The sequence below is a fragment of the Wyeomyia smithii genome, chromosome 3 (assembly GCF_029784165.1).
Source record: "Wyeomyia smithii strain HCP4-BCI-WySm-NY-G18 chromosome 3, ASM2978416v1, whole genome shotgun sequence".
NCBI classification, from domain to species: Eukaryota; Metazoa; Arthropoda; class Insecta; order Diptera; family Culicidae; genus Wyeomyia; species Wyeomyia smithii.
Genome location: NC_073696.1, coordinates 130,670,545 through 130,683,754, shown reverse-complemented (window position 1 = coordinate 130,683,754; position 13,210 = coordinate 130,670,545). Strand labels below are relative to the sequence as shown.

At 34.6% G+C, this 13,210-nt stretch overlaps 2 protein-coding genes and 1 long non-coding RNA gene across 5 annotated transcripts in view; 2 read left to right on the top strand and 1 right to left on the bottom strand.

Annotated features, from left to right (window-relative positions):
* The window catches only part of LOC129733290 (uncharacterized), a 25,838-nt gene extending 25,219 nt beyond the window's left edge, over window positions 1-619 (top strand). The window contains exon 4 of the long non-coding RNA XR_008729451.1: window positions 41-619. This is a non-coding gene — a long non-coding RNA (uncharacterized LOC129733290). The remainder of the gene's footprint in view (window positions 1-40) is intronic.
* Window positions 1-13,210, bottom strand: part of LOC129733282 (DNA mismatch repair protein spellchecker 1) — a 20,025-nt gene extending 6,815 nt beyond the window's left edge. The window contains exons 1-2 of one of the 2 annotated variants that reach the window (XM_055695048.1): window positions 12,950-13,210; window positions 12,843-12,892 (exon numbers count right to left, since the gene is read on the bottom strand). In XM_055695048.1, coding sequence (XP_055551023.1) covers window positions 12,843-12,892; window positions 12,950-12,986 — 87 coding nt within the window. In that variant the 5' untranslated portion in view covers window positions 12,987-13,210. The remainder of the gene's footprint in view (window positions 1-12,842; window positions 12,893-12,949) is intronic. The other variant, XM_055695049.1, reaches the window with a different exon arrangement.
* Window positions 5,940-9,355, top strand: LOC129733284 (uncharacterized). Of its 2 annotated transcripts, none has more exons than XM_055695052.1 (6): window positions 5,940-6,210; window positions 6,264-6,415; window positions 6,740-7,947; window positions 8,028-8,130; window positions 8,770-9,014; window positions 9,069-9,355. In XM_055695052.1, the coding sequence occupies exons 1-6, from the start codon at window positions 6,065-6,067 to the stop codon at window positions 9,165-9,167; spliced, it is 1,953 nt and encodes a 650-aa protein (XP_055551027.1). In that variant the 5' UTR covers window positions 5,940-6,064; the 3' UTR covers window positions 9,168-9,355. The 2 variants fall into 2 exon arrangements, with proteins under 2 accessions (XP_055551027.1, XP_055551026.1); XM_055695051.1 differs by having other exon boundaries at window positions 5,958-6,210; window positions 6,740-7,965.

Below are 13,210 nucleotides of genomic sequence, written 5' to 3'. Positions count from 1 at the left end.
CTATATTGAAATTGAGATTTTTAACACCTTAATATTTTAGGTGAAATTTTTACGACACAGTTAGAACAAACAACAGTTATAGAAGAGATGGAGTTAAATCAGACACAATGTGAGAATTCCGCAGTTGCTGAATCGCAAAATATACATTATTCAATTCATTCATATCCGTCGATCAAACCAGATTCTGTGTATGTAACTGATGTTGGTTTGATTCACTTGACTGACCCACACGAATTATCAGGTATAAGTGTTTTACTAATTCCTAAACGATAGGTTTATGATGTATTTTTTTTTTAATTTTAAGTTTTCAATTTCATATTTTCAAATTAAACTTTTAAATTCAAGCTTTAAATAATATATTTTAAAATTACAATTTAACCTTCTTAAATCTTTAATTTATAAACATGCAAGATAGCAATTCAAAGAAAAATTGTGAATTCAAATCAGAAATTAAAAATTGCAAATAGAAAAACTATGAAATCAGACATCAGAAATTAAAAATTTAAATTAATCGGTCAAGCTCGCATTCAATATGAAATTTAAATTTAAAAAAAAAATAAAATTTGAAATTAATTTTTTTGTTAATTAATCTTTAAATTTTGAATTTCATATTTTCAAATCGAACATTTAAATTTAAATTAAAATATAGGTATGTTTTTTTAAATTATTCTTCTACATTTTAAAATTCATGATTCATAATTTTCAAATATAACAATTAAAAATAGAAATAAAAAATGAAAACTAAAACCAAACATTGAAAAATAAATCCAAAATAGTAACATCAAATACAGCAAAATTAAAAATTTAATGTTAAAAATAATCAGTCAAGCTCAAACTCAATATAAAGTTTAAATTGTAAAATAAAAAAAAATATAATCAAATATTAGAAATTAAGATTCGAATATCAGCAATAACCAATTCAAAATATTAATTTTGAATTTGGAGTTACACATTTATGGTGTAAAAAATAAAGTTGAAAATTAAAATTTTGAATTTTAAATTTAAGATTTAAAATCGAAATCGCAAATTTATATTTCATTTTTTATACAATTTTAACGTAATGATTTTTTGCAGCTCCCATTCTTACATGTCGGAATTTAAAAAAGAAATGGATGTTTTGAAGCAGGATTTCAGCGTTCTTATACTAACAAATACCGAAAAAGCTATCGAAAAAAGTTTCCAAGATAACTTTGCCAGGTTTTCATCACTTTTTGAAATATATGGAAAACGTTTGGAACTGACTTCAAAAGATGAATCGCTTGTGGGAAATCATCATGATAATTGTTCCAACGGTTTCGGTATTTTTTCAAAAGACGGCTGTATGTGCCACTCTTTTTTATTTCAACTATTTTTTTTCGGTGCAACGCTACTTTCATACTGCAGTATAAATTTCAACTTTAATTATAAAGATAATCAACATTTACTTCAAGCAACGTTCCAACTATCAATACGATGAATTTTCGAAAATGTTCGCACATACGGTACTAATTGTAAATGAAGCGAAACGTTACAGTCATTACGATTACATAAGGATATAATGTGACGTTTTGTATATCGAATTACGATTTCCCTAAAAAGATCTTATTACACGCGTTAGGATTCAATAACGAGTTTTACCAGCGAAACAATGCACGTTTATACGATTTGGATTTTTCTTGGTCATTTGAACGACTTAGGACGTAAATGTTAATACGATCATATCTTGACTAGGAAACATCATAGTTAACATCTACATCAGCTTCACCGACTTCAACGCCTTTCGAAGCTGTCGCAGGCGACACTCACGAATTTCCTGGGTATTTCAACACAGATTTTCTGGTTAACCGCTCAACTGTTCCAAGTTGGAAATCTTGTAATCCGCAAGCTTTTACGTGAAGCTCATGTAGGACCAGACAAAAAAGTCAAGAAAGCCCAGAAAGTCCGTCAAGTCTAGAACTCAGTCTAGAACCAAGATGGCAGTATGCGCTGGTGCACCATCTTGCTTGAACACATAGTGGTCATTTCCGAAGAGTTTTCGAAGACTCGGGGCAACAGTTTTCTCCATAACTTCCCTTTTAAAATGAATGACTTTGACGCCTTTGCCATTGAAAACCTTGAAAGCTTACCTTGCTTGCAAACTGCCTCCAAACTGAAGCTGCACTCTGGATTTGAGGCACACTACCTTGGGACTCCGAAATATTATCTCTTGCTGCTGCCCCCGATCGACTTTTTTAAAATAAGGGAGGTTGTTATTAGCTTAAGTATTTATGATAAATATTAGTAAATAATGAGTATGTGTGTCCAATCACAAATGGTGACTTCTCAACACTGTTAGAAAAATTGTAATTTGATTTATTAAGATTTGTTTGCTTTCGCAATTAGGACTTATCATTCGTACGGATTCAAACCTACTTGTCAAAAGAGGGAAGTAAACTTACAACTAACTTAATTACTAACTTATTGGCTATAAAGAGAGCTTATCGTGGCAATTGGGATTTTTGTCGAAATTTTTTAATAATTTTATTTGACATAACTTCTAATGTTTCAACACCAGTGAGTCTATGTAATTCGAGTGTAACAAACCAAGGAGGACGTTTCAAAATCATTTTCAGAATTTTATTCTGAATCCTTTGAAGCGCTTTCTTCCTTCCAACAACTTGACCAGATCGGTACAGCATAAAGTATTGCTGGTCTAAAAATTTGTTTGTAGATCATAGTAAACAAAGTTTGGAATTTCGATTAATGAGAGGAAACATTTCGTATATTTGATGCACTTTGCTTGTATACTCTCAATGTGCTCTTTGAAAATAAGTTTTTTTATCGTAGATTAGTCCCAAATACTTAACCTTGCCAGACCAACTCAAAATAACCCCATTCATCTTGACAACGTGATTATTGTTTGGCCTGAGGAAAGAAGCCTTGTCTTATGGGGAAAAATGATCATTTGAGTTTTAGAAGTATTGGGAAAGATTTTCCATTTTACAAGTAGGATGATAAAATATCTAAACTTTTCTGCAATTGACTGCATATGACACGAAGACTTTCTCCTTTTACGTAAATGCTTGTGTCATCGCAGAACAATAACTTTGTGCATCCTGGAGGCAAATCAGGAAGATCTGAAGTGAATATATTGTACAGAACTGGGCCCAAGGCTGAACATTAAGACACATCTGCTCTGGCAGGAAATCTATCAGATTTTGAATTCGGATAGACAACCTGCAAAGTTCGATCAGTTAAATATTTTTTTAAAATTTTGAATGGGAAAATTGGAAAATTAAAAGTTGACAATTTCGCAATCAAACCTTTATGCCAAACACTGTTGAATGCTTTTTCTATGTCTAAAAGAGCAGCTCCAGTGGAATAACCTTCAGATTTGTTAGCTCGTGTCATATTAGTAACTCTGGGCAATTGATGAGTAGTGGAATGCCTATGGCGAAATCCAAACTGTTCATCTGCAAAAATTGAATTTTCGTTGATGTGGGACATCATCTTGTTAAGAATAATTCTCTCAAACAGTTTACTTATTGAAGAAAGCAAACTGATTGGTCGATAACTTGAAACCTCAGCTGGATTCTTAAAACAATATCGCACGCTAGCCTGAGAGGCTAACGCGGTCTCGATCAACTAGACAAGTTGAGAGAATTCGTTATCGATATTGTTTTCGGCACATTTTGCATGTTGCAGTAGTACAACGATACACCGTTCTCCAGTACTGGGTCGAGAAAATTTCCAGCTCGAAAAGATCCTTGACCTGATCAGGAATCGAACCCGATATCACAACCGTGTGGGAGAGCTAGCCGACCGACATCGATAACCACAGAACCACGGGGACCATAGCTGGATTCTTATCCGGCTTTAAAACTGGAGTAATTTTTGCATTTTTCCATAATTTGGGGAAATATGCAATTTCGGTCATTTTGTTCCATGTGTGACTGCTCTAGGACAAATAGTTTTTCATCAGAAAAAATGAACTCATGACCAGCGTGCCGTAAAAGTATCATTTTCGCTCTATCGAGCCTCTTTTTTTAAGGAGACTCGGATACGCCGTGAACTTTACGCCTCTTGTACGTAAGTTCTTTTTTTCGGCGGATACGCTCCATCATAACTTCAACGACATGCGGTTTCCTTGCAGCTCGAGGTAGACTGGATTTTCTACGGTCCTCCAAAGAGGATGTCTCTTACCATCTTTGGTAGTTTTATAAACGAAATCTCGTTTAACCCCATACGATTCCGAATATTGCCAAGGGCGGTCACCGGCCAACAACCGCTTTACTACGCTACTCGAAAACTTGTTTAAAACACGGTATTCAAAGTAGTCTAATTACTTCTAAACAACTGGCGTATGGATAATTGATCTGTTCGTTAACCGGCCATACGACATCGCTTGCGGGGAATGGGTTAAAGTTATAAGATGAACAGGATCAACACGGTTATTATCCATGATCCATGAAAATTTCATTTTTTTTCTACCAGTGGATTCTTTTGGGAAGCAGTGAATTTATTGTAGCTGAATGATTATGTTCACCTTATTTTTACTTTTATTCACTTCAACTTCGTAAAAAATTACGAAAGCTTCGGTTTTGCGCTTGAACTCTTCCAACGACATGCGTATTACGTTAGCGGGATGCAGCAAGGACAACGCGTAGGCAGGAGCACTATCTTCACCGAACCGTGTATTCAGTGACCTTTACCCGGTACTTTTGCCGCTGCAATGTCCAACTGAAAAACCTGTGCAATTCTGCGCAACATAGGGCAAGCATTTCAACCAATTATTTTTTATCTGGCTGATACTTTACACAAATGTTTCTATGGGCTAAAGATGTCGTTTCGTGCTATTAGTTATTGAAAAAAAAAATCTGCACCAATGTCAACAACTAGAGGAGGGAGGGCAACGGCAACCCCCCCCTGCCACCCATTGGCTACGCCTATGCGTGCGCCTATATGGCAATATCATTTCACTTCGGATAATTTTATTGCGTTAACTTGCGTTAACATTGATTAGGGTTCGTATCCAACCATGTTGGTGGCCATATAGGGCCCCGGGAATCTGCTCCGGAGTGACTATTTCAGAGACAATTCATCAGGTGGACACAAAATAAATGAAAATTAACTCCTGGAGTGATTCAATCAATTTCGATACCAAATTTAAAGGAAATAGGTGTGGTTTCTGTCGATTCCGAATACTAAAAGAAGTCAAACCAACTTGGACCAAAATCCAAAATTGGTCAAATTTTGAAAAAGTTAGAAGCATTTCTTGTGAGTGGGTACCCGGGTACCCGGCCGAACGGTTATGAGGTAGTAAATTCGGAGTTGCCCCTTTTCGACCTTCACTGCTGCTATAATGATTTAATGGTTTAGTGATGGAAAATGGTTTATTTCCACAAGTTAAAAGCATTCTATGAGTTTCAGTTAGCTGAGTCGAAATTGACCTTGTTTTTATTTCTTCTTCGAATAATAACTTTTTTTTTTCTTAGAAAGACAATCTTACTTAAAATTTGTTGGGGGAGGGGGCTAATGAAAAATCTTATCATGCCTGACTATGGGAGAAGAAGGTATAAATGTATTTATGTAATTTGTGGATGACGCCAAATCAAGTTATTCACTTGAATTTACACATTATTACAGAGTAGTCTAACATAAAAGGGAATTTCCTCAACAATCTATCTAAGTCCATATTTACAGAATCATTTATCAACAATTAAAACAAAAGAATGTTAAAAGTGATGGGAATGAGTTTATTATAAAATTGATAATTATGTAAACTTACTTTTTCATAGGTAGAGGAATAATTAAACTTACCCTGTCATTCGGTCCTGCCCCAAATACCCCTACTATTCTTAATTGAATGATCGAGAAAAATACCTATTTTACTATATTCAGTCATGTTAGTATTTTGATTCAAACGCAAAGAGTAATGAAATTATCAGTAACAAGTTCGTAGAAACTGATAACTTGATGACCTATACACTGCTGCAATTATTTTCATGGTAAAATGATGCCAGGAGTCTCAGTCTGTATTGCGCTGAGAACTAAAACGCATCTTCAAGATTGGCACTGGTAAATAAAGAACACCAGAAGAACGAAAATGATACATCTTTTAAGTATGATAGGCATCATAATGTTATGTATAAGTACCTTGGTATGTGCCGGGCAGTTACAAGGACAAATTCACGAGTTCAAAGAATTTCACGAAAGTCGCTCATCAAAAACATCCCATGAACAAATTCCAAGGTATGTATTATTTAGTATGAATGGAATCCAACATTATGAACATAATGTTGCAGACCAGCAGGGATTCCACAACAGCAGCAGATGAGAGCTACTACTTGGTCTGAAAACCATATGGAGGAAGTCTATGCTTTTGCCGAAATGATTCGTCAACAGTATAATCGTATAATAGCACCCCACGATTTTATGATCAGTACTCTACAGCCATGTAAGATTTTTCACTCTAGAGAACAAGCACTTTCTAATAAGACAAACGTGCACTCATGCATTTTAATACAATTCAAATTACGCTAAAAGTTCACAAACAGTTTCTAACACTTTTAGCTTTGTTATCTGACAATATATTTTGAACTAAAAACGTCTATAATGAAGCTGAATAAATCATTGTTTTGAGTCGATTGTCATTGTCATTCAATCTCCAAGCAAACTACGCTTTTCTTTCTCAAATTTCCCTTTTCATGCTTACTTTAAGTTGGAAACATTGATAATGTATAACAACAATAATGATTGTGAACATTTTCTAATCTACCAGATGATACATGGAATAACTTTTTAAGTATTCAACAACAACGTCGAGCTGAAGAAATATCTCAACAACTGGTTCATAATCTCCGGAAAGGTACCTTGTCCCCAAACGACGTAATGAACTCGACTTTTTTCGTTCAGCTATCAGCAAATGAACTTAATCAGATGTACGCTTATGACAATCAAGAAATCCATCAACAACATGATGCATCCTTGAACATCGAAAATAATGAACAGCAGTTCCAACATCAAACATCATTCATCGAATTTGAAAATGTTGAGCCACGTGAAAATCAAATTCCTGTTGCGGTTTATACCGACACTGTTAATGCACCTTCTAACATAATTGAGATATACAATCCCATTACTCAGCAATTAGAGTACTATGTAAAACAGCATACCGATTTTGGTGGTAGTTATGATCAATCGTACGATCAATTAGTACAGGTACGCGAAAGTGTACCTACTCAAAAATATGGCGAAAATATACCGAAAGCTACTATCACACAAAAATCCGCTTCAAGTGAAGGCTATTACTCTACCACTTACGAGCAGCAACCAATTGATAATATGCAAATAACCCAAAACGTAACTGAATCTACTGTTAACACTTCGAAAGTTATGTTATTAGTTCGGCAAAAAAACACACAAAAGCCACCAACCATGTCAAACAACACATCATTCACCGAAGCTACAACTGTCAGTAATATCATGTCCATGCTTCCTCACAAGCTCCAGACCCTAAACTATACAGACATTCACCGTAAAATTTTACACGAAATTAACAAACATCTAAAAAATGAAAATGAAACTGCACAAGAAGAAACGCATTTTATTGGCATGACCAGCAACGCAGAGCATGAAAAATTATCTTATAATACAAACGATGTTTCTGTTCAGTACCAGAATCGTGGTGATCAACCAAGTACTGCAGAGGATTTCATTTCAGAAAACGTTACCGAATCTGAACCGGGTATTGGTAGCTATGTGATATACTCGAAACCATCGGTATCAATAGAGTTATCTAGTTCAAACGCATCCATCAGCAATGAATCCTACTCACCTACGCAAAAACCAAAGTTTACGGAGAAACAAAATTTACCGTATAACGCTGTATTAGCACAGATACCGACAACAACGACAAGGCAGCTAAATGTAAACTATTTTGCACCTTTAGCAGAATTTCCCACATCTATGCATAATTTCTCATCGGAGGTTAGCGATTCACATCAGGTTCAAACTATACCTCAGGTAAAACATTAGAAAAAAAAACAATCATTCAAATTCTTTTACAGGTTACACATTATGCAGGCGGATCAGAAATAAATGAGTTAAACCAGGAAACACAACAAAAAATAATTAATCGCAACCCTAATGGCACAGCGGATATTATTCGTGGTATGTCATAATCAAAATATTTATTAAATGCTCAATTTCAAATTTTCTGGTTGATGGTCCTATAATTAGGGCTGTTCTATTGAGAAATGCTTCGTATCACTGTTTGATACGGAATCTCAAACTAACATTTTTCTGACACAGAAAAATTGTTAAAGTTTATATGCAAAACCGGAATTCTATTATATTTTTTTCCGAATCTCAAATTTAGATCGATGAACTAAAACAAAAACTGTTACAATTTACAATTTTGACAATACAATTTTTCGTGTCACACCTATACAGTCGGCTGCAAATAAGTCTAGATATACCTTACCTTATATTAATATGACAGCATTAAAAAAAAGTCGTAACCCGTTAAACATAACAAATCATCAAAAACACATTTTCCGCCCTCCACCTTTTCCAATATCAATGATTTGCGAAGGCTCCAGTTTCTTCATTGTACCGTGTTTAACCCTCTATTAGTAGAGGATAAACTGCAATGATAAAGCAAATTTTAGAATTGATGAGATTCTACTAAACTTGGAAATGTTCCTCTAGTACATAGTACGCAGTCCTGGAAAATAGACTCTACTAAAGTAGAATTTGATGTATCGGATTACAGAAAATTCTATTGTGAAAGATAATCTTATATTACAGATGGCAGTGATCAAATGGAATATGAAGAAATTACAGAAACCGCATATTTAGAGGATACACAACTATTAGACAACATGCAGCAGTTTGAAGACGTACAACAATCGTATGTGGAAATTGGAGCGGAGTGGAACGAGCTGCAGCAAGTAAAGACGGAGAATTATGGGCCGTTGATACAGGTTTCGCGACAAGAAAATAATCAGATACCTCAACAGACAAGTAGAAAATACGATGAACTGTTGGCAGATGTAGCCGTTCAACATGTCCCAAAATTCTAGATATAATAATTTGTTTATTTCTAGGTTGTTGACACTACAACGTCCCAATCAATCAAACTAAACACTGATAAAACTAAAAAAAATTGGTTCCAGCGACAATGGGATAAAATTAAAAATTTGTGATAAAAATGTGGTCGAGTGGTTTGTTGCATTTTTTAAGTGTAATTGTGTGTGTGTTGTACAATGATAACAGTCACTGTTTGTGATTTATGAACATCTTCGTACTAGTGTAAATTGTACACCACAAAAATATGTTTCCTTAAACCTAAACAAAATAAAATAAGTGAAATATGTTAACAACAGGTTAATAACCGGTTATTAATTTAACAACATAGCATACTGTAGTAGGTATATTTCCAAAAAATATTGGCGTCCCGAAAGTAGTTACATCAATGTCATCCTGGGTTTAGGCAAAGTACTCCCTTTCCTCCTCACGAGCTGCATAGATAGTTAAAATTACCATACCAACACATAACATTGCAATAAGACTTACAAAAAGTTGACTGATTTTTGCATGAATAATTATCGTCAACAAAAATTTTTTAAAACCGATAATCTAATATGAGAAAGAAATAGTTTTTTGATAAAGTTATCGACTTATCAAAATTAATTGTCAGCAAAAACAACGATTTAAGAGTTTCAGCACACTTAATTGCAAAGTAGACAATGTAGGGGAAAGTAGGTAAAGAAGGACACTGCGGGTAAGATGGACACTTTTAATATTTCACAAACTAGTATGTATTATGATAGTTGAGTGATGCGAATACCTTCTTTATAGTGTGTTAATGCTTTTGAGTTGCATTATCGGTTTTCAGCAAGCAAACTGTCAAATTTGTAAGTAAAACAAAGAACATTTTCGTGAACGCGCAATTTCATGTAATTTTTATTCCACGGAAAATAGTGAAAAACTCGTGAAACTTACGAGTTTTCATTTGTTCACAATAGTAAAGTGATTAATTAGTCTTTCCTCGGTTTTCTAGTGAAAATCCAGCAGATTTTCGATGTTCCGATGAAGAGCTACGATCGTTAGAAAAATTTACAACCAGGTCGGACAAGACGGACACACTAAGGTAGGGAAAGATGGACACACAAATTTTCCAAGAATTTTCACATGCAGCATCTGTTGTGTACTACAGATGTTCACAAAGTACACCCGCGAGAGAAACCAGCAGATATTAATCACTTAGCAGTTAGAACAGGCCATATAGGCGGAGAATTTTCGCCTTCATCGAAACCCATCCTCTTAAACTGTTCACGTGATGTATAGATGGACTCTAATAACGTAGAGTAATGCATGGCCATCACTTAACACATAAATCAAAAGAATACTTAACGTACTACATCTTTTTTGTGACTGTCCACCGTTACCTTCGTAGTGTTCATCTTACCCACCCCAAGTGTCCGTCTTTCCCAACCATGTCAAAAAACAGCAATTTGTAGTCTTATTTTTGAAGACCCAAAACACATAAAACTTGGAGGAAGTTCACTAATACCAAAAATGATTATGAAAACAAATGACCTTAAGTTTCAATTTGTATGACTACTGCGATCTAAATAGCAATACCTAAGTAATTATTTAGATTAAACCTTAGGGTATCCGTCTTTACCTACTTTCCCCTATGTGATTTTTTCGAGGATGCGAAAAATGAACACGGGCTGAGGATGTGACTTAGAAAAAAATGTCCCTCGTCCAGACGGGACACGAACCCGCAATCTCCGATGTCTCCGGCATGGTGTTTTGGCCAATAAAACTACTGGGAGAAGCAGTTTCCCTTGAGACTAATATCGATCACCCTTCAGTATTGCTCTATGCTCCACACACGCCTCAATCAACCACACACACTGCCATGTGGAGGTTATGTTTGTAACTGAACGATTGCCTGTTCTCACACTTGTATTATATTATTTCGAGGATGAGCAAAATGAATACGGGCTGGGGATGTGATTTGGACCCTCGTCCAGTCCAGTCCAGAAAAATTGTTCCTAAGTCTAAAGCACATTCTCAGCTCGTGTTTATTTTTCGCATCCTCGAAAAAAAATCACATACACTGCCTACTTTACAACTTAAAAATGTAAGTCATAGGACAAAAATGTAATTAGTTCATGAAGTAGACTTAATTGATTATTTTGTCGTAAATAGTGATTTAAGGGACTTTTTACCGTGAATAGTGACTAGGCCTAGAATAGTAACAAAATCACTAAACCTACCTCGAGACAATGGTTTCACTCTCGTTTTAGCATTTTAATTTTAAATACAATATTGTAGAAGGCATCAATTCATGTGACATATTTTGAAGTAAACTTAAATCACGTATTCTCACAAACAAAATGATTTCTGTCACGGTATAAAAGCTCGGCAATTTGGTATCTGACCATACCGTGAGGCGTTCTAATTGAGGCTCCTCATTCCATGCACTTTGAGGTGGAGGGGGGTTGAGTCTGAGTTACTTATTGTTACATAGGGGGGAGGGTTACATGGTATACAACTTATTGATGTAGGTACTCTTCCATTCTATAAATGTTTCACATAAATTGTTTTGGTTCGGTAAAACATTTGGGGAGTTAAACCGTTTTAATGTATGATTTGGTAGGTACATGTAGCTGCGAAAATGTTCTTTAACATAAAAAGTCGAAAGCTCTTGAATTCGCTTCAGGTAAAATAATTTACTTGGAGTTATTACAAAACTAACATCCTTCAAAGATCTTTGATATTAGTTATTTCTCATTTTCATTGATTATTTTATAGACTGTAGGTTTATTATATTTTTTACCAACAGTTCAGCTTAAACAACTTCAAAATTATTAGACTGTGCACCGTTTTAGTAAAAATATCTCCTCCTGCTATTACATCAAAGTATAAGCATTTAATCAAATCTAACGTTGACTTGTATTCTATCAACAAAATTAGCTCAAAGGTAACGAAACTACCTCAAATGATATTTTTTGCTCGAATCTTCTGTAACCGAAAAATCTTCAATAATGAAGACACTTTCTTTTATTTGTCACGGAAATGTTTGTATCAATGCAAACATTTATTAACATTTTAAATATCGGTTTAGTTCTAGCGACACAAGTGTTAACTTACACTATGAACTACACTGCCGGTACCCGCATAACTGTCCCATACTGATTTTTGTCACTTTTCAGTTATCATCGAGAATCGACTTAGTTGTTATCATATTTTCCGAAAAAAAATCTGAAATTGATACTTTTGTATGAAAAAACATGGAAAAAATACCAAGTTGTGTTTGTCCCATATTGAAAGTACCCGCATTACAGTCCCACTGCGTAGTGGTACAAACTTTGAACATATAATTTTGCTCCAGATTAGTGTATATCGGATAATTTTAGGCATATAGAAGTATATCATTCAATTAACTAGACTGATGTTGTTTTTCAGTAGTACAATCTACGTTGCCAGTGATACTGCCGGTTGCTGGTTGAATTTATATGTCATGTGACAAAATATGCGAGTACTTTTGAAATGTACCCGCATTTTTTGTCCCATATAATTTTTTTTTCAAGTTATGTAACGTAAAACCAATTCCACCCATGGTTTTTTGTTCTCAACGTTAAACTTGTGGTGCCATGAAACTGTTCTGGTCATTGGTGATTGCATAAAATAGCTGGAAATCAGAAAATTCACGGATAATGTTAAATCGCCGTTTTCTCAACATGTTGTTTTTCATTAAGGGACAGTTATCCGGGTACCGGCAGTACATACTTATACCGTAATTTCTAATTCAATCATTAGCGACATACAAATACAAATAGGTTAAAAGTCAAAATAATACATACATCCGGCAATGTTTTGAAGAACTTCATGAATTTTTTCTGTTGGTTAGCATCTGAAAACATTAAAAATATGTGAAACAATCATGAAAACTTCCTGTGCGTGTGCTTACCCAAATTGAGACATTGTAAAGGTTTTAAATTAGCCATATTCAGGAGCTTTATAACAGAGCTTTGTATTGAAGTATTTAAAATCTCTGACACTACTTACAACTTAAAACCATAATCTAAAAGTCTGTGCTAAACGTAAACTTATTATACTTGGCCTGAAAATATTTTGCAACCTACAACAGAACTCACAATATACAAAAAATAATATAAACAGAGTAGTTGTCAAATCTGAATGCCGCATCGATTGGAAAGATTGAAAATGA

Coding starts and splice junctions, on each gene's coding strand:
- LOC129733284 (XM_055695051.1), top strand. CDS start 6,065: ATGATACATCTTTTAAGTATGATAGGCATCATAATGTTATGTATAAGT. Junction 7,966..8,027: donor AGGTTAGCGATTCACATCAG/GTTCAAACTATA, acceptor ATTCTTTTACAG/GTTACACATTATGCAGGCGG. Junction 9,015..9,068: donor ACGATGAACTGTTGGCAGAT/GTAGCCGTTCAA, acceptor GTTTATTTCTAG/GTTGTTGACACTACAACGTC.